The sequence below is a fragment of the Symsagittifera roscoffensis genome, chromosome 7 (genome assembly GCF_963678635.1).
Source record: "Symsagittifera roscoffensis chromosome 7, txSymRosc1.1, whole genome shotgun sequence".
Classification (NCBI taxonomy): Eukaryota; Metazoa; Xenacoelomorpha; order Acoela; family Convolutidae; genus Symsagittifera; species Symsagittifera roscoffensis.
Window position 1 is genome coordinate 8,925,661 of NC_087068.1, and position 26,604 is coordinate 8,952,264.

A 26,604-nucleotide genomic window follows, 5' to 3' on the forward strand; every position below is an offset into this window, starting at 1 on the left:
TGTAATGGTACTGACAACACTAGCCAAGGATAAAACGAAGAACAAGTGACAATACTATGTGGTGAAAAAGTCCAAAATTAGCGCTATTTTATGCGAGCTGAAACGGAAAAATATGGACTTGTAATATACCACATTGCTCCTACGCTCGCTTGTAAAAAGAAAGAAACTGATCATTGAAAAAATGTTGAACTCAAAAACCCTGTTATTTTTGTCAAGAAAGGGCAATTGAATGAGGTGAAATGAACACACTAGTAGTAAATATAGCTAAGAAATGTTAAAATTGCAGTAGAAGTTAAATAGATGTCAGCCTTTAAGATCCTCTGTCAGTATGTTTAATTTATGACGAAAAAAAATCAAGTTTTATTGACATTTTTTTGAACCTTCTGAATGAGCTGTCGTCGAGGTAGTCAAAAAAAAAACTCACAGATAATGATCAAGTGTTTTATCATATTAAAACAATATTGGTCGTTATCCGGATTCTAATAAACTAAAAAAAAGTTTGAATATTTTTAGTTTCCAGATTAAATTAGACAGCTTGAATAGAAGATGAGCTCCAATATTACTAGAATTTTAACGTTCTTTTGGCCAATTTTGCTGCTTTTCATCTTATTCAATCGAAATCGAAATACACGAATCCGAAATAGTTTTAAAAATTACTCCCAAAAAAAACACTGAGACCTCAATAAGCAACTAAACCTTGTTCATCGTTATTAAAAAAACTCATTGATGAATCTCCTACTTATGCTGGCTTAAGCTCAAAAAACTTTTTGCTGATAATGTTTCTATCAAGATCACTATCTATCTTCAATGTCTATCAATCTAATAAGTGAATCATTCTAACTAGTACCACAACTATAATTTATAAATGTTTGCAGAGTGGAACACTTTTTCAGACAAATGAAATAGTTGAGTGCCTGCAAAAAAAACTGCATCTTGAATTTTTGCGATTCTTTCAAATCCCCGTAATTACAATCGAAGAACAGACACTACAGGAGATATCACGTGATAAAACTAAGCGTGTTGTCAGTTCTGATCAGAAGTCGTTTTCAGGGGAGGAGAGTGCGAGTTGAAGGAAGTTGTCGTACATCTCTCGGTTGATGATGCCACTGCCATCCACACTGAAGATGTACTTGAAGTAGGATCCATCCGAACAAATGGCTGAAATACGTCAGTATACAGATAGCATTCATTTACTATTTTCAATAAGACTGTTTCAAATAGGACTGTTCGTTTAGTCTGTAGAAAAAAGGTAAAAATAGATGAGTCCGGGCCATGTCGTGCTGACGCAGCAAGCTGGATTAAATAACAATGCACACTGGTTCCCAAAATCATTTGAAAGAACATAATCAACAGAACATTTTCAAAAGCCTCTTTTTAAAGTACGAAGCCCTCATATTTGTACAAACAGTAGCAATATGTGGACCCGGCCACAAAGTTCGAACGCCAAGTTTTCATGCAAAATATCTAACTTGCTTAAACCTTATTTTTCACGCTCGGATTATTAAGGGAAACGATGATAGCTGGATCATAGAGAAATTTTTCAAACCATCACTCGGTTTGTGCGTGGCTTCAGTTTATGCGTGGCTTCAAACTGCAGTTATCTCAAAATTTAAACAAAAACATATTTATAATTTGAACGCAAACTAACCCACGATAGTGTTATGAGACGAGAACGCAGCCGCAGTCGGACACTCGGCCGGAGTAGTGAAGGAAGCGAGTGCCCATTGTGACGTCACATAGGGGGCCAGAATACCACCTGAGGTGCCAGTAGGCATGACGTGTCTCAGGTTGGATCTTCTGTTCTGGAGGATGTCTTTGACTGCGAATACATGCACTGTGCCTTTGTCACTTGACACACACAGGTAGGAGGAATCGAGACTGAAGGAGATGCTAGAAAACAAGAAACTCTAACTATGAGCATTTATTTATACACAACAGGGGCGGATTCAGGGGGGGGGGGTGGACTCCTCCCCCCTCAAGGATTCGACCCCTTGCCGACCCACAGGGTCCCCCTTATTGTACTATTTTGAGATATCCGTGTTTGGTGACGGATCCTAAAATTTTCTAAAGGCGCGTTGGGCGCCAATATTTATTAATTTTGAGGGGGGGGGGGGGGGGGGGGGAGCGCGCCAAAAAAACGCAATTTTTTGGTTAAATTTTTTCAAAAAGTGCGCAAAAAAACGCCTTATTTGGCGTGTTTTTTATATAGCTACAGCGCAGAAAATTTGGCCAAAACGCTCCTTCTAGAGCTTAGGGAGAGCTCGGAAATCTATTTGGTCGATCTAAAAAAAAGGTCGACAAAATTTTCCTAGATCCTCTCCTGATACACAGGCCATACATCACAACATCCAGGCAGTATTGAATCCAGAAGCTACTCTAAAATTTTGATAGAGTACACACAAAATCATAAAAAGCTCTAATTCATAGCCCATTAAAACCAAACACGAAATGAAATAAGAAAAAAAGTCTTGAAAACCTTTGCTAGGCCGGAATGGAGCCTCTGATCTGGAGCTTTTCGCATCTACGCCATGATTTCTGGAAAACTTAACCACCATAGCTACCAATAAAGCAACTACAGTTTCTATTGAACAGTTACTACGAAAAACAACAAATTCAATAAATTTTCATAATACCTGTTTTTTTTTTCAAACAGGACCTAACACTAGCCAAAAAAAGCAGAAACATATGCTTTTAAATTGCTTATGCTTAAATAGGCTTAACAATGATTAAATTGAAATATACCAAAAGTGCCACCAAATGAGCATTTTTATTTGCGACTTAGGTTGTGTAATTAAGCATTCAGAAATTGCTCAGGTTACAAAAAAAAATCCGCATTGTGCAACTGAATCGACAAAACATAAGCAGACAAATGACAGGCCGACAACTTTTTGTTAGAGAAAACTTTCAGTTTGCAAAAAAACAGGCACCAAAAAAGCATGTTCAAAAAGTTATCAAGTTTCTTTACCTATATAACATTGCACTGTCGGCTCCTCGTCTGAATTCAGCCACCAGATTCCTTTGAGCTGTGTCGAATACACGCACCAAAGTACCCTGCAACAAACACTTCAACTTGAAGACAACATGATACATAATTTTTCTGCCCAAATCCCCTAAACTAAAGCAAAAACATATTTGGCTTCGACAAAAATTATATTTTCAATGATGAATACTCCTGCTATTCCGTAAATGTTGTAGCTTTGCCTAGGAGCGGATTAAGGGGAGATGGAAGGATGCCATCCCTCCACCTGTTACAATATCGACACCCTCGCCACGTAAAATTCTCCCCATTGGCTACTATTTTTCGTTATCCATTTCTGGCTTTTCTGTAAAAAGGTACCTTAAATGCCTTTAGTAATACTTCAGAGATGTTTTTTAGTTTGGTCATTACTTTTTAAAAATTGTCTTGCAAAACCTCGCCTGCGACGCCAGTTTTTTTTGGCAAAGTTGGGTCCTAATAACTTTTGGGAGAACATGAAAATTTTTGATAGACGAAACTTTCGGAAAGTTTTCGAAAACCCGCCCTACACGAAAATCTTAGATCCACGCCTCTGTAAAAGATTTTTGAGTTATGATGAAACTCAATAAACTTCACCTTACTAGAAGCAGTGGCTACAAAGTTCCCAGCCGAATCTAAAGATATAATGGCAATTGGGTTCTTGTGGGCTGCAATGGTGACAGGTGCGGTGGACACCACATGTAAGAGAGCGGCTGCCGAGACCGAGAGTATCTGGATAGATCCCACTCTGTGTGCTGGAAAGAGGAGTAAGTCTTTGCCCGGTTCCAGACACATGTCACAGATACCTGAAAAAACCCAATATAAGTGAAAATCACTTCGCTGATCAACAGTTGCTATGGTTCTTTAATATGGGTTGATAAAAGAGTTCTAGCAAACCTACCGGCTAAGTTTTCTTTGGTTTCGATGGACGCCAACTTCTGGATCTCTGGCAAGAACTGGAATATGTGGATCCTTGTTGGAACAACAACCACTATTCTAAAAGAAAAAGAACTGATTCATTCACGTTCAGTCAATTCTGCCAAAGACTAATTTTGATATCAGACAAAGCAATTCGGTCGAAGACATTTCCGACAAACTTTTTGTTGAAATAAAATTGAAAACGTGCTTAGGTGAACTTACTTGAGCGCGTTTGACAAAGAGCAAAGCATCCTATTTTTTGGACTGGTCCTTCTGTTAGGTAGAGATTGTCTTTCCTTCAACTGATATCCTTTTGTACCGCCTGCGTGTAGCCCTAAATTTTGGTCTGCTTTCAAGATACTCGATCAATAATCAATTATTGATCGAAAATTAAATGAGCAGATCAAAAATTAGGACTTAACAAAGGCGGTCCAAATGGATACCGGCTAAATGAAGGACAAACCCAGGCCGCACAACACGTCGATAGAAGCGAAGACGTCGATACAAGCGAAGACGATACAAGCGAAGACGCACAACACGTCGATACAAGCGAATACAATAATAATGGTTCAGCGTGAACATCGAATTTTTTTTTAAAAAAACTGCTTCTTTAAATGACAATACCTTTGTGGATTGTTTAGGTTTTGTTTTTCTCTTGAACCAGGCAAATTAACTTAGCTTTCAGAAATTTGATTTTTCACGCAATTATAACGACGATGATTCTGCCTGAACGTCAAAAAAAAAATAATTTATTGGGCCTTCGTTTCATTTACATTTTACGCTTGCATTTGAAGAGCAGAGTTTCATTTGGACTATTTCAGACACCTGTCGCTTGCAGGGAAAGAAGACGCGTCAAAGCGAAGTCGTTTGACCTTCCCCATCCGACCGTTTTAATCGGGTGCTGTGAGGAGCATCTCGGACTAACCATTCATCAGACGCATGGAATTTCAACTTCAAAAAAATAGTTCGACAAAAATCACTGCCTAAAGCTTATCACCTTTCAAAGAAGAACTAAAAACGGCGATATAAACATAGAAAACCATGATTACCTATGATACGATCAAAAAATCCAAACAGAAATACTTAATCGCCAAGGAGAAACTGCTACCAACAGCTAAGAAGTACAGCCAAAGTTCCTAGTTTGTTGAACAGGAACAAAAGAACTTTTCATGCCCAAGTTAATTTCAGCAAGTTAAAAACACCACATAATTTATTCAAGTGTATTAAATAACATTTTTTTCTCAAATAGGTTAAGAAAATTCAATTCCACAGTTTATCAAAGCAATGAGTTATGACATTATGAGCTGTCATAAATGAGACATGACATTGAAATCAACATACTTTTTACTTACAGGGAGGCTTTGAGTTTGACGTTTAGCACCGGTTCATTGAATTTCAACTGGGTCACTATTTTGCTCTTTGCGTCGTCCCAAAGTGCCACTAAAAGAACGAAATGTTACATGCTAAACTATCACCATGATTTCGATTTCATCCTGAAAGCGCGAATGATACATCCCCTTAAAACGAAAAAATTCAACTTATATAGCCGTCAAAACTACAAAACTGAGGCTCAACAAGTTTGATGTGATCAAAATTCCAAAAGCCGTCAAATAGCGCAGTAAAAAATTCCAAGTTAAGTTTTGAAGAATAGTTCAGATATTTAGCTCAAAGTATTAAAATTTGTTACGTTTAAGTCAATTTTTAACCAGAAACGGATCTAAGATTTTCTCGAGGGTGGGGGCGGATTTTCGAACATTTTCCTAAATTTGCCGACTTTTTTTTGATCGACTCAATTGATTTTCTGAGCCCTCTCAAACCATGATATAGACCCTACTTTCACCAAAATTACTACGCCGCAAGCGTTGTTTTGAAAAACAAAACAAAAAAGCCCTTTTATGCATTTTTAAAAGTTTTGACAAAAAGAATTCACCTTTTTTTGGCGCACGCTCCCCCCTCAGAATAAGCATATATTGGCGGCTTTAGAAAATTTATAGGGACAGTCTGCCAAAAAAATATGTCGTAAAATAGTACCCAAGGGGATCCCTTTGGGTCGGCTGGGGGTCAAAACCCTGAGAGGAGGAGGGGGGGCATTTTCTCTTACCTGTTGAGTCGTCAAAAATAGGCGACTTTCCTCCAGCTACAATTGCTATAAAGTTGGATCTGCCCATCATTTGGACCAGAGAACAGGTTCCCAGTTCGGATATCTTCCTCTTCTCCTGCAAGGGATCAGTGTTGAACACCTGCACGCCAGAGGCGGTGCAACAGGCGAAGCAGCCTACAAGAGAACATGGATGAAAATCAACCTCTCCCCCACCCAAGTAAAAAGAGAACAGTTTATTGTACATTCGTTCTCTCGCATCGAAGCGTTCTCCCACTCGTAGTGTTTTTGACCAGTAATCATTAAAGTTTGCAGGTTCGAAATCTCAGGTGCACTACAATATGCAAGGCCAATTTTTGCCAGTGAGACAGACGAGCAAAATTAATAATAGCCCTGCGGATTAGGAGTCTCGCTGACTAACTTAAAAACAACTAAAAGAAAGAATATGGGCCAAACAAAGCTCGCGATGCATTTAGTTTTGACAAAATTGACCCAACAAAAAAGCGCAAACATTATTCATCTTTTGACGGAACTGATTCACTAAACGAGTTTACTCAAATTTCAACCGCAAATCTCATAACTAAGTTTAAAAATGATAAAAACTTTGGAAAAAATTAGCACAACTTTTCGCCAATGGCGATGTCAAACATGATACGACAGGAAAAAACTATGGTCGAGCAAAAAAAATCATAGCACATCAATGATTTCTATTCCAGACAATTATGATCAACTATTGTCGGAAAAAAAAAATAAAATACTAACTGAAATCCTTATTGAACTTGAGTGCAGATGCACTGCCGATTTTGAAGTTGGACATTCTCTCACGCTTAACTATCTGTTCCAGTCAAAGAATTACATATAGGCTCTTCTTTACCATTTCATCTGAAAAATTAGAAAAAATTAACAAGACAAATTCCGGAAGTTTCCACAGAAACTAAATTTTTTACTGACAACGCCTCTCCACCGTTCTTGGCTCTTCGTAATCATTTGATGATAATAATTTTCAATTTGTGCCCGCAAAACCGCAGACAAAACAAAAAACAAGCTATCATCATAGTAAAAATCTAGGATATTGAACTGCACGTTCTATCTAATTACACAAAAATGAGGTAATATGAGGCAGAAAATATAGAACATATTAAATGAGGATAAAATCAATCACACTGATTCTCCTCCCAGTTGCATCATCCACTTTCTAGAATATTCGTAAGTGACGAAAAAGCATCCAGTGGCAGGTATGGTTCTCACAATGGTTGGCAAAAGTCCCTTGTATAGTGCCCTGATGCCTTCTTTCTTGTAGATATCTTTCAGGGTCTTCGTAAATGGCATCGTCGCTCCTTCAGCAAGTTGAGATCTAAAAAAAGAAGACTGAATGACATTTTCTGAACTTTCTTAAAGTAAACTCAAATTTATAAAGCGGGGAAACACAAGCTTAAACTGCCATTCTATGCAATATGGCGTTCGTTTTTGCTTCATAATTCACAAAAAAAGGCAAAGATTGTTTTAAGAATCTCGATGGAAGTTACAACCAGACTAGCAAAAACATAAAAAAATCACTTAAATTTCACTAGTAGTTTGTAAATCACCTTCAAATTTTTATCCTAATTATTGCGCACCTCTCTAAACTAAATTTGTGATATTAGAAATAAGAATATTTTAAGTACGATAAAAGCTGTAAAGATGGTAACCTGGACTTGACCACATCAGATGGGAAAATAACAGTCCAGAGACAAACACCAGCGAATCCACCACAAATCGCCAGTCTGAAAGGTCCAATATCTTCTTTTCTTTCGCCTTCACGTGTTAGTCTGTTTCTAGCGAATTCGTATCCATAAAAGAACACAAAATATCCAGGCATTTCTCTCACTAAAGTTCCAACAAAGCCCCGATAGAATCCCTGGATACCCTCTGTTTTGAACACATGTTTCGTTAACTGTACGGGGCCTGAAAATTCCATGGGTTTCTGTAAAAGAAAATTTTAATTTAAAAACAGACAAAAACGCACATTTTTCAAAACATGGAAAAATCAATCAAGGATAGCCGGTTACTGTGCAAGTAGCACATAATGTTCCGACCATAGACTTGAAAAAATCCAAGAAGAAAGATTTTTTTTCGAAATAAAATCGTTTTTTTTTCATGCGAGGTGTGACAGAAGGAGCTGGACAAAAAACTAGAGCTTAGGCCTATTCGAAAGTTATGGTAAAATAAGCAATATGGAAAAGAAGTTTTCAATTTTTGTAGAAAAACGATAAGAAAAACAAAAAAAATCATACAAAAACTAACTTTAGTCGAGTGAAGATAAGTTTTTACTGCTTAAATTAAGCAATTGTAAGCTTTTAAGCTAATAAAATAAACTATTAAGAGCCTGCTCGCTCACACGAAATTAGACAAAAACCAACAATTTCAAACCAGTTTTTCTCGACACAAGTTTTTTGAAAATTTTTAAAAGTCGTTCGAATTATGACTAAAAAGACTTTAAAATGATATATCACTCAACTTTCTTGATGATTATTTGTGGTTGCTGATTTTGCGTGGAAAACAAAAAAAAAACAAAAAAAAACACCTGAATACAATGTTCCTCCCTATTTTTCAAATTGTCGGAACAATAAATGGTTGCAAGATACCTGACTTGAAAAATCGGCTGAAAAGCCGAAAATCACGAATAGGCTGAAAAACAGAAGCATTTTAGGTCACGAATCATAACATATTCCTATGAAAACCAAGTAGTTTTGCAAAGAATAGACAAAAAGCTTCATGCTTCATTTTGATTCTTTCAAAACTCAAACAATTAGAAGTTATGCGACCAAGTTGGCCTTCAACTCGACAACCTCATTTCGCTACAATTCAATTCAACAACGTGAGTTCGCTACGATTTCACCCCGAATTCCAATATTTACATTCCTGTTTACTTGATATGCATTAAAAGAGTAACTTCAATCTTACATTTCTGGTGTGTGCACCTAATTTACAAATGGCTTATCTTCATCGTTTTGCTTCGTAAATCATAAGTTCTGCAGGGAAAAATCTTAACAGCGTACAATTTTGGCCTGTCCCACTTCTCTCATGGCCTGCAGTTTGCACTTGATCAGTTCGGTGGGACAGAGGGCGAGGGAGGAGAAGAAGGCGGCACTGCCCCCCGCACACGCATTCTCAAACTCAGTCAGTCTCGAGTAGTCCTTATTGCCCACCACCCCAGCCACTCCACGCTGACACAACTGAAACGAAGATCATGAATGAAAAGTATTTTGATCACGCTTGCTCTGACGTCATTTGGTGCCCAAATTGAGATTGAGTCATTGCTGACTTTTCTTCAACTTAGAGCTACGAACACTAAATTATCATTGATCAGGATTAAAATGACATTACACTTTTGCACTGTTTCCCAGCCACATGACAGTTTTTGCACAAATATCAATTTCAGATCGTAACCATTGACTTTACGAAGTTGTATATAAGAAAACCATTTTGTATTGCTTAACGCAGCCACATGTCAATTTTCATGACAATTAGACAAAGTTGACAACAGATAACAGCATGCGTGAAGAAAATGGTGGAAAAAAAGGTCACTGAATTATCGTGGATACTTACGCCATAGAACAGAAATAGAACAGAATTTTCAGCTATGTTTGCTGCGAGTGCAGGTACAGTTCCCGCATACAATCCCCGGATGCCATCGAGACGCCACGTCTGCAGGAAGCAACGCAGCATGCTGAAAACATGCTGTAGTTTAAGTGACACTACTTTACTGTGAAAAATTTTTCAACATCTAGAGAGTTAGAAATATAAATCTCAGCATGCAACAGGTTTTGTTTGCACCACTCTTTTAGAAAGTAAAGAAACTATGGTGTTGAGTTATTTCGCATTTTTCAGCCTTTTTTGTCTAACTCAAAGAACGCTCTTAGGGATGCAAGTGTAATTTAATTTTTAAGTCCCGCCAGTCGTGATTCGGATTCCAAACAGATACTTCGAAAGTTTTTCAAGCTATTTTTGCTTTCCAATTGAGTTACAGCAGAATTTAAGACTGTTGTCCATGCTAGTTTTCATTCCCTTATTCCCATACCGACCTTGCAACTCGTTTTACCTTATTTTGGCTCTTTAATTTGAAAACATAGCCAACCAAAAATTGGAAGAGTAAATGGACGCAAGTAAACAGAAACACGTAGCCAAGAGACAGTTGGAACACAGTCAATGAACGCAAGTTTACAGATAAAAAAATCGACTTCTTTTTCGAAAAAATCTCAACTTTCAATTTTCGGAGAAAAAATAGATGGCCCTAAAGCTCTTTGAATTTCTAGAACAAATTATAACTAAAACTTTTTGATGGAATTAACCAAATTTGAAAAAAAAAAACTGAATCAATAGGTGAAATTTATATTTCGCTGGGAAATATGATAACTAAATTCCATTTTCGAAAGTAGAAGTCAATGACGTTTTTCATGACACTTTCGCTGTTCGATAGAAGAGTTTCCCTTCCTTTTAACAAAGAAAACGAACTAAACTTAAAAATAAATCAAAATTGATCCAGAATTAAATTTTAGCCTTGAGAAAAGTTGAGAACTAAAAAAATTTAAGACTTCTTGAGAAAAAAACAACCATCAGGACCTATAAAATAATTTCAACTACAATCATCGATTCTTTAGAAAATAAATATTTTTTTTTGCAAAAACTATCCTGATCGGAAAACGACTTGCAAGAAAACCAATTTCTCGTATTGATTTTATGCCTTCTAACTGTAAAACAAGTTTTGCTGACCTTTTTTCTGATAAAAGTTTTGAAAAAAAAACACAGAAGTGAAGTGATGCAGAAGACAATTATCAAAACTGCAAATATCATACAAAAAAAAAGAGTTGAGCTCCTCAGTTTGCAATGAACGGTTTGTTTCTGAATGGTCATGAAATTACAAATTCAAGTAATAAACAAGCCGGTTGCTGTGCAAGTAGGCAAGTAGCCCAAAGTGTTCCAACCACATTCATAATAAAAATAAATGCTCTTTTTTGAAATTTTCGTTTGCAAAAAATGTTGTGATGAAAAAACAAATGAAAAAGCGCAGAACGTCAGTGAACAAGACACAATCGACAATAGTTGTCTTCAGAAAATGATATACTTTGGATTTTTATTGCGAAAGAAACTGTATATGACGCTTCTAATATCAGTTTTTCTGGAGTAACACAAAGTTGTTCACTAGTTAACCACTTCTTCTCAACACTGCAATAATCTTTTGAAAAATTAATTCGAAACAAGATTGAAAGGACTTTAATATGATATATCTATCGCTCGACCCGTTTCGATGATTATTTGTGGTACCCGATTTTGAGTGGTAAAAACAACTATCACGCTTGAAAAGTGTAATCACGCTTGAAAAATATTTGAAATAGTATATCACTGGACCCATTTTGATGATTTATAGTGGTACCTGATTTGGCTAGAAAAAGGAGAAAAACAGGGTAAAAAATTGGAAAAAATGTTCAAACAAGGGCAGACGATGGATAGCTCTGCAAGCAGAAGTGAATGTTCTGACCACGGTAATTAATACATGAAAAAAACAGAGTCGAGGCTGCACTTCGCAAAAATAAGCTGAAAACGACAATACTGATAACCAGAAGAAATAAGAACTGAAAAGCAAAGAACATGGTCAACAGACATTTGAAAAAGAGTCAATGAACGCAAGGTAGCAGCAAAAATACTGACCTGCTTTTTTAAAAAACTTCAATTTTCGAATTCCAAAAAATTATATATGCCCCCTTAGAGAACAATTTATGATTGACGCTTTTTTGATAAAATTAACTCAATTTGAGAAAACTGGACCAATAGGTTAAGTTTTTATTCAGCTGGGAAATCCGAAAACTTTCATATTTGGAGAGCGCAATTTGCTTACCTTTCAGCCAATGAATTTGAATTGAACTCAAAAAATATTATATTCCTAAGTTCATCCAGAAATGCAATATGTATGAATGCACTTCTGTAGTTATTCAAGAAATATATAACTTTGCTTGCAACAAAAAAAATCGTCACGACTAATAAAAGGGTCGTCACTACGTTGATCGAATCTTAATAATTTGCCGCTGACTGCTTTGATGTTTTAATGTCACCTAACTGTCTTCTAAACATCAGCCTCTAGTAAAGCGGATAAAACTTATGAGGTTTAAACACATGAGAAGTACGCAGATACTGAAATTGAGCACTGATTTAAGTTAGGTTGAAAAGGAACAAAAAACTAAACAAGCGTTTGCTTGTGAAACAATGATAACTTTTTCAAAGCATCCTGATTGTGCAGTAATCTTGTTTCGTAATAGCGAACAGAAGCTGCGCTTCCAAAGTAGCTTACAGTAGCCTGAACATAGTTCAAAAATCTTCTGAAAACGAATTGGAAATTTAAAGTCCTGAATGTAATTAAAATCCTACTACAAACGAATTAAAATTTATTGAGTGATTTAGTTAAGACTGGGAACGGAAACATTCAGAACCAGAAATCTCGTTTTTCGTATTGTATTTGGAATCAAATCACCAGACTCAGAGGGTTTAAATTTAAAATTTCACTCGATCCCATCTAAAGTTTGTTTATGGTACCCAATTTTGCGTGAAAAAAGACACACTTTGCCACAAAGCTCCTTTCCACCAGGACATTACAATCAGCGTATAATTTTTTTACCTCGGGTACTTTTCGGGGAACGCCTGCTGCTTCACTTTCACAGTGTCTAGAGACTGTCCCGCGAACACACCGGCGGCCCCACCCAGTGCTCCGGCTGTGAGATCTATTCCACCCTGGAGCACCTTGGACAACTTCTTCGCCTCCTGGACAATGTGCGCCGAATAGGGCGGAAGTAATGCTACGAGTTGAAAAAAAAACTACTTGAGTAATTTGTGCTGAACGTCTCGCAAAATATCCAAGTGTAAGAGACTAAAAACGAGAAAACAACTAGTATTGTTTGACAAATCTCACTAAGAAAAACCATATCTGCGCAAATTTACTTAGATAGCCTTTTAGATAGCGGATCCAGGAGATACAAGAAAGAGATGTTTTCAAGCCTGTTTCAAAGTACTTGAGAATGTTTTGACAAAAATAAGCTTTTTCGCGCGCGATTCCTCAAAATAAACTTATCTTTTTACTGTTTGTCTTAGATAATTACTATGGGTTAGCTGGGATAAAATTAGATACCATAATAACAGTAACTCAATGAAGTTCCGGACAGGTATTTTCTAAATAATAGTTTACAAAAAAAACTGCTTTAAATGATTTTGATGTATCTACCAACACAATTTTTTAAAGGCCCAAGATTTTATCGGTGACTTAAAATATTTATGCATACCTTCCGGGGTTCCAGACATGATATAAAACTTGTTTTCCAGGAATTTGATGTCAATTTCAAGTATTCATTTCGCCAGATTATGTCAGAGAGTCAAAGATACATGCTTCCGAAATCTCAGATTTCACATAATTATCAATCAAATCTGAAATCAGAAAAGCAATAGTTATGTCCAGATTTTCGGAGAAATTAGCAATTTAAAGCATTGTTTCTGTCACATAAAACGCTTTAAGTACATAAAACATCACCGTTTCGCAGACAACAGATCACAGAATACGGTTTTAATTAACATTTCTGCCATTTTTATCTGATTGGCATTCGATCCAAATATTATTACCATGCAAAATTTTTGATCGAAAATGTTGTTTCCAAAAAGAAACTTCCCAAGTTGTGATTTAAACCTTAACGAGACTCTAAACAACATTTTGATGGCAGTGTTTTCGAATTGTTTCCTTATTCATTCGCTTAATTACGCTCCGTTTCGCAATCTAAGCTTTCTGGCATATATTTTGGCAAAACAAAAGACAAAAATAGTGCCCAAATGGCCAACACATTTTAAGGGCAATGCCCATTTAAATGTCTGACTAGGATTCAAACAATCGCACAGGCCTCGGGCATTATTTTCACTTGCTGATTTAATACCAAAACTTTTGCCCAAACATTTCCCAAAAACATTTCGCAGAAGTTAAACAAAAAAACAAGAATTCAAGAAATCAGTATAAATAAACTAGAAAACACAGATGGTTGATAAGGCAAGTCGTACTATGTTAAATTCTTAGTTTGTTTATTGTTTGTTATATGGTAAAACATTTCAACACTTGAACGGGCTTCCACAACTTGTCCTGAAACCTTCCGTAATTTATAGAATTTTAACTATCAACTAGACATAGGGGCACAACTGTTACAAGATTTCGAGAAAAACAGCGGTCTCTACTGGTGAGTAAAATAGCTGGCATTCACTTTTCTTTTACGAGATTTTTTTCAGAAGATTTCGATATACTTCGATTTCAGGCGTTTTTTCTCATGCAAATTCAAGAACAGCGTTGAGTGATTTATCATAAGCTTCAATTGTCCCTTTCAGTCGAGATTTGAGTTGGCTGCATTAAAAATCTCAAAAATTATAGTCGAAAAAAATCATCCAGAAAAACTTCGATGTTTAGACTATTCAGAGCAAAGATATACGGTTTTTAAAGTGAATTTACGCGTGTTCAAATCTCAAAACGAATTGTGGTGCCTGCTCAAAGCTGATATCAACTTCCCCCCTCCCCGTACCTCGTAACGAATTTCCACCCACCCCTATAAAACACTAACTCAACGTTTAAACAAATGCCATCTTCGCACCACATGTGACGCTTCTCCCCCTTTTGCAAAAGGGATAAAATAGTTCTCTCAAAGTTATTTACCTGAAAGATACGCCTCAACTTACTTTTATTGGGAGTTGTTACTTCTTACTTAATTTGCTTATTTTTTGGTTTTATTAGTAGAGGACGTCTCAAAAAGTTATCAAAGACGAAAAACTGAATGCGGAGAAGGCGATTCTTGAGTTATAAAGCGGCATCTGGTTCATAACCATGACCTATTAGAACTAAATCTATTAACGCTGACTTCTATTACAAAAAGAGTTCTTTCAATGCGCAGTAAAATTTAACAGTCAAACAGATATCCTCAACTATCTGGCATAAAAACTGAAGATTTTAAATTGAATTTCACGCTGACTCAGTTTCCAACGAAGTCAAATCTAAGTGACACCATTTCCTTCTAAAACACTTAAAATATCCTATTTCACAGCAGGTATAAAATTTTATTTCAGACCAACTCAATTTTTTTTTCTTATTTTTAACTTCTTAACGCGTAGGTGTTCGAACTACTACTAACGAGCTAGTTAGAACGAGCTAGTTTGCATATTCTCAAAATCTCATACAATTCATTTGAAGCCCTCGGGAATTGACTTAACTAAGGTAGCTTTGATTGTTTTCAATTTCAATTACACCTAGGGCATGACCTGAAACTCCTGACTGATGAAGAAGATCTGCTTATCTGAAATCAGAGAAAACTGATCAGAGAAAACAGTTCGTTTTTTAGAAGGTACATTTAGCAGATTTTCAAATTTTGGATCCCCTGTACACAAAAAAATATAGAAAGCAACAAACATTTTTCCATCATTTTGTCATTCAGGGAGTCGAGTTTTGCAAATACTTCATAGTACAAATCAAGATCTAAAAAAGTTATGAAAAAGAAAATCAACCAATTGTAATTTCAAAATAAAGATAAACTAGAAGACATCCACTGATCAGTCATTTTTTCTGACTGAATGATTCCAAATAAAAATTTGTATGCACAACTACTTTTTTTTAAAAAAAAAAACTGATACAAAATATGTTATCCATTCCCGCGCAGCAGCAAAAAATTATTTATCCTTCATATCTGGTAAAGTTTTGTTAACTAAGTTATAATTTTCAAGACCAACAATATCAGCCTCATATATTCAGTGATTACTTTGCTTGAACACACTAACTGAATTAACTATTGGCCCAGTAAATATCCTTCTGTTATCAATTATAAGTTATTACCACTAACCAGCAACCAACTATGAACTCCAGTTTTTTCTTATCATCTATCTATGCAAATCATTCAAGCCTAGAACAAAAATAATCAACAAAGTTGGCGCCACTGACCAATAATGTTAGCCATGGTAAGTTACTTTCGTTTTTCATAACTTTATAAATTACAATTCATTTTCCAAATTCAAATTAAAGATTCATACCAACCGATTTCCTTGTTTCAAATTGGAGACATTGACACTTATTTTCCCAAAAAAAATCATTTGTCTTTTGTTTGTTTGCAATATAATAAAGCAAATAGACTAACAAATATTTATGAATTGTTAAAAGAGAAATATACAAATTAAATAAACATCCGTGGCGCGGAGAAAGTAACTAGATAAAAGCTCATAACGTAAAAACTGGCCACACTTGAGAATAATTGTCTGAAAAAAGAATTGCACAACTATTAGAAAAAAAAACGTTTTTCAATTTTTTTTTCATATTAAAAAAACATATGAATCCTCTTTTCAATCTATAACTGAATAGTTTTTAAAAGTAAATGCTAATGTATGCGCTATTTTCATCTTTTTTATTACAGGAAAACGTTCTTTATAAAACGGAAGTCTGAAAAGCAAACAATCCAAATTGTTAAACCAGTGCACTATAATTATTACTAAATTTTTGTCCTAGTTATAATTATAAGGTGAATTTTACCACACGTTCAAAAAATGAAATAATGTTTAAAATTGAGAAACAATTTGCAACCCAGAATGAACTCAAATTTGTTTCTAAATTTTGTTTGTTATATCACAACATCTTAAAAGTTTCCTGCTTCGTTTTATGGACAAAAGTATTTATTTGCCGTATATTTAAGGACTAATAATCAATTAAATACATTTTCATGTTAGACATTGTAAAATTTAGAGCCCCGGAAAGCAATGACAATTTTTGTATGATGACCTGACAAGGATCCAAAAACAAATTTTGAAAAGGATAGCCGGTTGCTGTACAAGTAGCAAAGAAAATTCCAAATACAATGAAAAATATTTAAGAAAAAAGTTTCTTTTTTAAATTGGATCAAATTTTGTTTATGGTATGATAAAAGGTCAGAACGTCAGCCTAGAAATTACATAACTATCAAATAACGGAAAAAGGTAGGCATATTTGACAAATGAATAGAAAACAACAAAAAAAAACAATTTTTTGACAGTAACTTTTTAATCTTTCAAAATTTCATCCTCAATATGGCACTAAAAACTTCAAAAACTAATTTAACTGGAGTAACACTAAACTAGCGAAGATGGAATAGAATTTAACAATCTAGTATCAGCCTGCTCACTCGTTTTATTTGTTCAAAATTAAACGAAATCAAAAATTTCAAACAAAACAAGTTTTCTTAACACTGCACATTCTTTAGAAAATTTAAAACGTCGACCAAATCACGACTAAATAGAATTGATAATAATATATCACGCAGTCCATTCGGATGATTAGTTGTCGTACCCGGTTCAAAAAAATCTAGAACACACAATACAAATTTTCTTCCCAGTATCAGCGGTCGGAACCATAACTCATACATACAATTCAAGTATCGCAAAAAGTTTCTTGAATGGAAAACATCTGAAACAGTCTCTCATGGAACTTAACCTATCAACTTTTGTCTGCAAAAGTAAGATTGGCTGCAATGCATAAAAACTTGCAATTTCCGTACACCAAAATACGATAGTGTTTCAGTGATCTGATACCTGATTCATAAACAAAAACATAACACGAGATGAAACAAAATGCTAATTTTAGCATTTATTTCACACTGCTTACGCAATTGGGTTCAGATGAATAAACCCAAATATTTCTCTGAAAGCACTGAGGGCAAGTTTCTATTTGGATAACAGATAAAACTGCATGACGAGCTTCGTTTGGCTATATTTTATTGAATGAACTCTTTTGAAATTTAGTCTTTTATTCAAAAATTTAAGCGCAAAGAAATTTACGACAATTTTTTGACTAAAACAAACTAACAACAAAAACTACTTCATTCACCAACTCTTAGAATGTAAAGCTATTTTCAAATAAAAAGCTGTATCATGAAACCTATAAAACATCGATAATTCATGTCATAGATCTTCTCGTTATGTCGTAAAATTGATCAGCTAACAGACTCCATTGCTTGAGGTAGTTCTTATCTTATGACTTATTAATAAAAAATATGCAGCCCTTCGAGCATTCCGCATTTAATGCTCATTAAATTAAATTACATTCATTCAAACCCTCTTTCTCGAGGCAGTTTTGCATTTTAATTGACATTCCATGACAGGCAAACAGCAGCAGTTTTACATCGTTTTTCTGGATATCTTTAACTAAGATCTCGCAAATTGAATTCTCATTCGAGTTTTACTGACTTATTGGAAATGGTGTCACAGCTTACATCTCAGCGTCAGATCAATCGACTTAGCAAACATTGCACTATAAAAATCAGTTTAAAGTTAATAGATTTGCAGGTGACACAGCAAATAGTATCGAGTTTTCAGACAATATTTGCTTTTCACAGACCAACTCAGGGTCTGGTTGTTCTCGACAATTTTCAGCAATTTATCAATCCGTTACCACATGTGAAGCTTAGTTGTCCAGGCTGTCCTGTCCATAAATTATCATGTTTTTTTTCTTCAAACCGATTTCGCATTCGGAACTTATCAATTAGTCCGCCTGTCCATAAATTATCATGTTTTTTTCTTCAAACCGATTTCGCATTCGGGACTTATCACTTTTCCGCCCAAATTTCTTAATTTTGCGATTTTGTATCATTCAAGGTATAAATGCTGAGAACAAGATACTGATAGCACTGGTTGGTTTAATTAATACAAATGCAATCACTTTATTCTTAAGCCGACTTCTATCAAAGCGAATTTTGACAGATACGGAAGTGGTTATTTTTCCCCTGGAGCTGTTTTCTGTGTTTTTCTTGCTAATCTGGGTTAAACTCTGGAGCGTATTTGAAGTAATTTTAATTAGTTTGCCAGACATTCTTCAATTTAGGCCAGTTCGGTTTATTTAAAATTCGACTGAAAATTGTTAACAAAAAATTCTGAGATGAAACAGAAATTTGATTGGCTAATTCTAGCCAATCAGATTGAAGCAAAACATTTTCAGTTCGAGCTGCTGAAATATCGATTTTTTGGCGGAATTAGCAAAAAGACCTTCGCATTCTAACACAAGCAATTAAACTGCCAAGGCTATGCAACAAAAGTAACTCGTATTAAACAAAATAACTAAGGTAATCAGCGTCTTAGTTAGTCCAACAAACTTTGACGTCTCAAAAATATACTTTAAAATTTTGTCTTTTAAACCAATCTTATTGCTGATATTGTCAAATTTTCCGGAATACAGCAGTTTGAAGCATATAAAATTGAGCGTTTGCAAAAAAAAAGAAAACAGATGGCAAACTAAGGCAACCAAAATAGAGACGAAGAGTAACAAACCGAAAAAAAACAGAATTTTATGCATGAATAAAAATTAAGGTCAGGACCCATGGAAATTCATGGAGGCGCTTCACCACTAACCGGTTGCTGTGCAAGTAGTACATAATGCTCCAACTACATTCATGAAAAAAAACTACAAACAAAGTTTTTTTTTCTCGTCAACAGTCTTTTCTCTCACCAACAGAAAACATTTCAATCATTATGCGTAATTCACTCACTTTCTACGCGTTTCTATAGTTTTCTCATAGCATGACTCGCAAAAAAAACGACACTGGAATATTCTGTACTACTTGCACAGCAACCGCTTATTTTATCTTTGTTATTGATAGACTTGGCAAGAGATAAAACGTTAACATTTGTCTCACCTTGTTATTGAAACATTTTTGTGCGTGGTGTGTTGAGAAAACTTTTAACGCGTGTAATAAGTTAGTGAATTACGTAAACTACAACAGTTGTCTTCAAAATTGAATAAAAATGAGAAAAATTTTGAAACAATTTTCTGTTTTTCCACTGATTGTTCAATTTAAAAAAAACTGTCATTCCCGTTCGAAATTACACTAAAACTCAAAAAAATCAAACCGTTTTTTCAATGCTGGGACAATTTTTGATATTTTTTATTTCTTTTGAACCACGACTAAGAATTCTATATGTTATATCGTTCGATCCCTTCCAATTATTATTTGCGTGAAAAACTAAAAAACATCACCCGAACACAAGGTTCCTCCTCATTTTAAAGGGTCAAAGGCTCGGTTCATAAACTAACTTGCTACAGCTTTGCCAAAATTTTTCAAAAAGGCCAAAATTTAGGGTACATTTTGGCCCCAATTTTACAACAAATTTCAACATTAATTTTGGTTTTATATGACGTAATTTGTTGTTTTTTGTCCACATTAATTCGAGAAACGCTATCAGTGAGTCTGTCCAGTTTTGTTAGTTTTGACCGGATAATTTATAAAAGCACTTTACAACCAGCAACCATAGCAAAACTTAATTGACCAAAATTATTCCAAAATTTGAAATCGACCTAGCATTTCATATTATCCATTTCAAAATTTCATAAATTGCGGTCAACTCAATTGTACAATATAGCAATTAGATTGACAGAAATCGGTCAAAACAGTTATTATTCGAAGCGTTTGTGTCTATTTATCCGTTATTTCTTTTTTATATATCTATCAACAAAACTGAATTGCACTACATGCCGCAAATTAAGTGATAACTCCTGAATTTATTCTGCGTGCCCAGAATTGATATTACCTTTGTAGACCCTTTGTACTGTATTTATAATTTGGTCGGCACAGAACAGAGACATTTCAGTCACATCAACTGCACTAGTAGAAAATATGACAGAAAAATAAGCGCAAATATGTCTTAACCACTTTTCAAATTACCAGCAGGCTGAAAAGCCTTTCACTTTATTACTCAATAACAGGAAGCTCATTATTATTTATTGGAGCATGTGGTCATTTGCAGACTCCATGTCAAATTGCACAGAAAAAAAAAACCAACCGAAGAGCTTGGCTAGGAAAAAATTTCGATTTTCATTATTTCATTATCTGAAAAAGATTTCCAGTTTTCATTCTTAGACGAAAAATTGTCTCCGCAATTTACTCCTAAAAATACACTTTGATCTAATAAGTTGCCGCAAAGTTCACTGATATATTTTTCGTTTAATTTTCATGGACATAATTATTGGTCACAGACGGAATTTTGCGTCCAAAGTGTCGGTTTAAAGCTACAATTGTTTTAAAAAATAGTAATGGAAACATTTAATCTTCAATTTCATTAAGATTAGCACTTTCATCACAATAAATTTTTCGATTAGAAATAATTTGAATCGAAAGCAAAATTAATTCTTTTTCAAATATAGTTTTTCAGCTCGAATTCAAAGTTTGACCTGACCTTTCAATAGTGCAATTTAATTAATTTTAGTGAACATTTCTTTTGCCAAGCGACCGACTTTAACTCACAGCACGTATCTATTCACAATAGCTGACAAAAAAACAATATCAACTAAATAATATCAACTTGCATTAAAACAATCAAATGCATTAAGACGAAAACTTCTCATGATTGTCTACTTAAAGGCAAATCAAAGGAACAAAAAAAACGTTTAAACTATATCTTTGGTTAGCAACTGCATATCGAAGGAATATTAAAAACATGAATAAGGAAAAATGTAAAGATTTGATTTTCGCTGGAAACAACTTTTCAGAGGTAAATATTCAAAAGTTCCCATAAATTAATAATTCATTTCCTTGATTCACTTTTTGTTCATATATTTCCCAGTGATTATTTTCTTCCATTAAAAACACGTTTTTTGTTTTTCGCTTCCTTTTTATATTATAAAACTAATTCAATCTATTATTTTAGTTTCAGAAAAGCTGCTGCAATGCCATTCAATTGATTTGAAACCGAGTTTATTGAACTATCCGAGTTTACAACTCATTTTATTTAGCAACCGATTGTTCAAACCTTCTGCTCTGGTATCAGCACTACGAAATCGAATGAACAAAATCCACATAAATACTTCTTTTTTGTTACCATTATTCTCAATTTTGACTATTCAAAACAAATAAACACGCAAACGAACAATTAAAACCACACAAAAAAAACTTCAAAAAATCAAATATGATTTCCTACTACGGAACCACAGACAATGGCGGAAGTCTAACAACGGACAACAACGAAGTGTACCAAAAAACCGATGCCAGTGATGATTCCTATTCCTACTTGTACCCTACCGGAGATTTGTCTATTACAGGTCACTTTATAATTTTGGGTCATTTTAGTTAGTTTTCCCGCCCAAATTCCAATAATTTCAAAATATGCACACAGATATGAATAACGCTCGGATCTGATTGCTTGAAATTAAATATGACATCAAAAGCTAGTTTGAACAATGCTCTGTGCAATTAAACGATGTGCCGATAAGTTTTTTTGGGCAGAACTAATTAAAAAACGGTTATGGTAAATTGTTCTTGGAAAATTCAAAGAGGGTCCCAGTCCCAAACAGTAAAACCAATGCAAACCATTTTAGGTATCAAGCAAGATAATTTTGAAACGCACCAGTGCTTAACCATTTTTAAGCCAAGTTTTTAGTTGGAAAACTAAATGTCACTAACTTAAGCATTCAGAAATTAATTCTAAGCATTAAAAGGCCACTATACCTGAATATGGACTGAGACGTGGACTCCAGTCCCATCACCCATCTCATACATTAGGGTGTGCGGATCTTGTTAACTATCCCCCCAACTCAAACTATTTATAGGGGCAATAAAGAATTGCTGACACTATTAAGAAGTAATTCAACGGTCACGCATATGTTAATTTTATACCTTGCAATGATTTTCCCCGTTTTGCAAGGCGGGGGGAGGGGAGTTAAGATCCTGGTGTGTAAATACCTCTGTCTGTGCTTTAGGCCAAGTGGGCGTGGTGCTGGGTGGCATGATGGAGTGGCTAGAGTGGTTCGGGTGGAAGACCATAGTCCTCTTCCTCATCAACTTCCTCTGCATGGCTGTCTCAAGTGAGTATCAATGTATAAATCATCTCACCATCCCATTTTATATGTGGTCTCACAGAGCTCACAAAACTTACTTATAAACATACTTTTGGCACAAAGGCGAAGCAAAGCTTTTCACCACATGTGATTCAATATAAACACAGCATATATGAGACGAAAGCTACTAGATTGGGAAATGAAAAAATGTCGAAAAAAAACATTTACCGAAATTTTCATATGGTTGTCCGAATGAGGTTCAAATTGAAAACACATTTTTGAGGATCACAACTGCCAGTTTTACAAAGCATTGAGACAAAATGTAACAAATGGTAACTGAGCCGACGCCGGTTGCGCAACAGTTGAATTTTTGAACAAAAGCCAAAAAAGGCGTTTTTAGAGGCCATTTGGAAAAAGGTTGACCAAAAAATTGCGTTTTTTTGGCGTGCGCTCCCTTCAAATTTAGCATATGTTGGCGCCGAAGGCACATTTAGAAAAATTTTAAGGTTGGTCGGCCGAAAAGGGATGTCGTAAAATAATACAAGTCGGATGCCTGTGGTTGGAGAGTGGGTTGACCCCCCCCCCCCCCAAAAAAAAATACGCCACATGATACTAATCAAAACCTCAACTACCTCAATTACCCGAACCATTACAAATGATACAATTGTGAAAATAGCAGAATCTTCAAAAAAAAAATATGACAGGCATTTTTGGTCACTCGAGATAAATTAGAGGTTTTTACAAGAAATTAAAGCCAAATGGAGCGGCGAAATCAATTAAACGGTAACATAACATCGGAGGTCCACCAGATTAAGCTCAAAATGATTCTTTAAAAAAATTGACATTTTTGGTTCTATTTTCATATGCCTTTTAAGATCATTTATCCACGAGGGATAGGACCAACATACGAGCTGTACAGCTCATCACGGCGAGCCGCTGTTGTGCCCCTGCTTAAGAACTACATGCAATTTTTTTGGTTATTTATCTGGGCTGGGTAATGTTGCCTCACCCTTAAGCAACGAGCACGGCAGTTTGTCCCATTTATTACGTTAAGTGCCGATTTGTTAACATTAAACGATTACTTTGAAGCTTTAATACCCACAATCGATCTGATACGTGAGGGCTGATACGGACATCAAGAGTGGAGGGAGACCTCGATCATTTTTGATGCCGCAGAACGAAATTGTCAAGAATATTTTGAAATAGCACCACTTTTCTAAAATCTACTTGAAACTCATGCTGAGGAATTGTTATGTAACACTTCATGAACAACCAGGGGCGGATCTAGAAATTTCTCGAGAGGGGGGGAGCGGATTTTTTTAAGGTGGACCAATTTGATTTCCTGGGCTCTACCAAATCACTATAAAGACCTATTTAGACCAAATTTTCTGCGCTGCAGGCAAATTTTGGAGAAAAAAAACCAAAAAAGGCGTTTTTATGCACTTTGTGGAAAATTTTGACCAAAAAACTGCGTTTTTTCGGCGCGTGCTCCCACCTCAAAACTTTGGCGCCAAAGACGCCTTGGGAATAATTTTTGGGTTAGTCAGCCGAAAATTGATAACTCAAAATAGTTCAAAGGGGGACCCTTTGGGTCGGCAGGGGGTCGAATCCCTAAATCCGCAGGTGTGAACAACCATAAAAAATTTTCCTATTGGCAACTTAATGTAAACAAAATCTGAAAAACGCACTGATGCAAAAAAAAAACATTTTATTCATGTTGCCTTTACGATCCCTTATTAAAACATAATTTAAGTGCCAAGCAATTCTCAACCGAGAAGGCAATATCATTTTAGTGGTCTACACACATTTCGCCCCTCTTAAATTTAGTGGCACGTTTAGCACCCACCCATTTTAGTTGCCATCATCTTCGTAATCAACGAGAGCTCCCGCAACGCCCAAAAACGAAGACGCCAAAACAACAAGCGTGACAGAGCCACGCCTATGTTTACACACAACGAACAACAACAACAACAACAACAACAGCAATCTCCAAGGACAGACTCAACACAGATTCAGCAAATTAACACTATAACTCATCATTACTCTTCACTGTACAAACCAACTGCGATAAAACCACAGTCCATTTTTAAGCCTCACACAGTCGATATTTACGCCACACCATCACGAAAGATAAACCCTGACAGGTCTCATATTTCAAGCACAAGCGCTACGATTAATCACCATTCCATTACTGATATCTCAAAAATACAACCAAATTTCGCCTCGTATGAAACCCAATTTGATAGTAAGAGTCAACAGCGCAAGACATCTTATGATACAGATCAGCCAAATTTTCATCCACAGATGAGTCAAATGGATCAACAAAATGTGGGACTTCCAAGACCAAACTCGGATTTCTCGATTGCACAGCAGTCGATGAGCGAATCAGCTAACATGGCAGGCAGTTTGTCCCGATTGAACTTGTACAGTGTGCAGAACTTGGTGCTATCAGCCAGGGATTCAGTCTGTTAATAATTTATTATACTTTAAACTTTAAATGAGTTAAATTAACTTTATTGATCACACAGGTGAAACCGAGCTTAGCACTACTTATGAAGCAAAATTTAATATAACAAAACAAGGTTTTGAAAAAACAAAATGTGATAACTGTTTTGCCAATTTATCTGAAGTTCGGAATACTTTTTACCGTTTAGCTTACTAGGATCAACCGTAGATAACCCCTACATTAAAAAAGAATTTAGAGGTATGCACAATTTTCTGTATTTTTTTTTTTAGTCTGAGTAAAACTTAAATCGGTAACGCGACAAAATTAAGGAAAGCGACAGTTCTAAAAAGCGACAAATTGAAGAAAAGCGACAACGTGCAGAAAGCGACAATGTAAGATTGATGCTTATTATGATTGTTGTTACAAAAACTTGTCCAATTGATTATTTATTGTTGCGCCTTGCAGTAATCTCAAAATTGTTAATTGGAAAAAAAAAAACATTTACCGTGGTCTCCTCTAACCACAGAGAGTCGTACACTCTGGTAACGCTTCGGAAAATCGGAAGAACACTACTTGTGTTTGAATAAAATATATTTCTGATTCAAATTTCTACCCAAGATAAAAAAATGTAAGGAAAACTCTTAAGCACGTATGGAACCCGCTCAAAAACTTTACCGCATGTGACGAATCACTTCTAATAATGGGATACACAAAACCATTAAGTTATTTGATCCATTCATCAACTAAGTCTGATCCTATATTTTTAACCCCAAATTTTCACACAGAGGCGAGAACACTACAAACAGCAGCTCTAGAAAGTGCAGTAAGAAAAAATAGAAATAAGACGCAAATTAGCAAAAATTCGGCTAGGTCTAGAATTCGATCTGCGACCAACTGCATTCAAGAGATTTTGAGTCTCACGAACTAACCACTCAGCCACGCACGCTTGATCACCGACAAACACTAGTCACGAATAAAGCAGCTACATACGCTAATAAATTGCCAATCGATTCAGCAAAAGTGACACCAAACACAAAAAGACACAATTTTGGAAGCAATAATTTGGAATATTTTTGCAAGCAACATTTTAACCAACTGAAGGCATCCACACTAACTTTGCATGTAACAAATCGCAAAGCAAAAAAGCCAAATTATGTATAAATTATGCATTTCAAAAAAATTGCCAGATATATTGAGTTAGAAAATTTTTGAAATTGGGTTTTTATTCATTTGATGAATTAAAAATGCATCAACTGCAGTAACTTAATACTATTCGAATTTCAAAGCAAATGCTATTAAAAAGATGTAAAGGTGCCCCAGAAGTG

General features: G+C 35.3%; 3 protein-coding genes across 7 annotated transcripts; 1 reads left to right on the plus strand and 2 right to left on the minus strand.

Annotated features, from left to right (window-relative positions):
* Window positions 1-696: 696 nt before the first annotated feature.
* Window positions 697-6,889, minus strand: LOC134851668 (WD repeat domain phosphoinositide-interacting protein 4-like). Its single transcript, XM_063867850.1, has 8 exons — window positions 6,774-6,889; window positions 6,015-6,188; window positions 5,266-5,353; window positions 3,897-3,991; window positions 3,593-3,801; window positions 2,966-3,051; window positions 1,649-1,890; window positions 697-1,158 (listed from the first exon to the last, which is right to left on the minus strand). The coding sequence occupies exons 1-8, from the start codon at window positions 6,826-6,828 to the stop codon at window positions 1,034-1,036; spliced, it is 1,074 nt and encodes a 357-aa protein (XP_063723920.1). The 5' UTR covers window positions 6,829-6,889; the 3' UTR covers window positions 697-1,033.
* A 143-nt stretch (window positions 6,890-7,032) lies between these two features.
* Window positions 7,033-13,456, minus strand: LOC134851879 (mitochondrial ornithine transporter 1-like). Its single transcript, XM_063868154.1, has 6 exons — window positions 13,319-13,456; window positions 12,661-12,838; window positions 9,600-9,720; window positions 9,050-9,226; window positions 7,700-7,983; window positions 7,033-7,365 (listed from the first exon to the last, which is right to left on the minus strand). The coding sequence occupies exons 1-6, from the start codon at window positions 13,335-13,337 to the stop codon at window positions 7,170-7,172; spliced, it is 975 nt and encodes a 324-aa protein (XP_063724224.1). The 5' UTR covers window positions 13,338-13,456; the 3' UTR covers window positions 7,033-7,169.
* Window positions 13,457-14,138: 682 nt separating this feature from the next.
* Window positions 14,139-25,406, plus strand: LOC134851148 (uncharacterized). Of its 5 annotated transcripts, none has more exons than XM_063867102.1 (4): window positions 14,139-14,251; window positions 21,708-22,098; window positions 22,756-22,860; window positions 24,689-25,406. In XM_063867102.1, exons 2-4 carry the CDS (start codon window positions 21,966-21,968, stop codon window positions 25,303-25,305), a joined length of 855 nt encoding a protein of 284 aa, XP_063723172.1. In that variant the 5' UTR covers window positions 14,139-14,251; window positions 21,708-21,965; the 3' UTR covers window positions 25,306-25,406. The 5 variants fall into 5 exon arrangements, with proteins under 5 accessions (XP_063723172.1, XP_063723174.1, XP_063723171.1 ...); XM_063867104.1 differs by lacking the exon at window positions 14,139-14,251 and adding an exon at window positions 14,884-15,106; XM_063867101.1 differs by lacking the exon at window positions 14,139-14,251 and adding an exon at window positions 15,809-16,007.
* Window positions 25,407-26,604: the final 1,198 nt, after the last annotated feature.

Bases quoted from the DNA above. Each gene is read 5' to 3' on its own strand.
- LOC134851668 (XM_063867850.1), bottom strand. From the start codon at position 6,828: ATGTCCAACTTCAAAATCGGCAGTGCATCTGCACTCAAGTTCAATAAG. The intron at 3,052-3,592 runs GTGAAGTTTATT...TGTTTGTTGCAG, and splicing joins TAGCCACTGCTTCTAGTAAG to GGTACTTTGGTGCGTGTATT. The intron at 1,891-2,965 runs GTAAAGAAACTT...CTTGTTTTCTAG, and splicing joins GACAGTGCAATGTTATATAG to CATCTCCTTCAGTCTCGATT.
- LOC134851879 (XM_063868154.1), bottom strand. The intron at 9,721-12,660 runs GTAAAAAAATTA...GCATGTTTTCAG, and splicing joins TTCCCCGAAAAGTACCCGAG to CATGCTGCGTTGCTTCCTGC. The intron at 7,366-7,699 runs GTTACCATCTTT...TTCTTTTTTTAG, and splicing joins TCTGATGTGGTCAAGTCCAG to ATCTCAACTTGCTGAAGGAG.
- LOC134851148 (XM_063867102.1), top strand. From the start codon at position 21,966: ATGATTTCCTACTACGGAACCACAGACAATGGCGGAAGTCTAACAACG. The intron at 22,099-22,755 runs GTCACTTTATAA...TCTGTGCTTTAG, and splicing joins CGGAGATTTGTCTATTACAG to GCCAAGTGGGCGTGGTGCTG. The intron at 22,861-24,688 runs GTGAGTATCAAT...CACCCATTTTAG, and splicing joins CCTCTGCATGGCTGTCTCAA to TTGCCATCATCTTCGTAATC.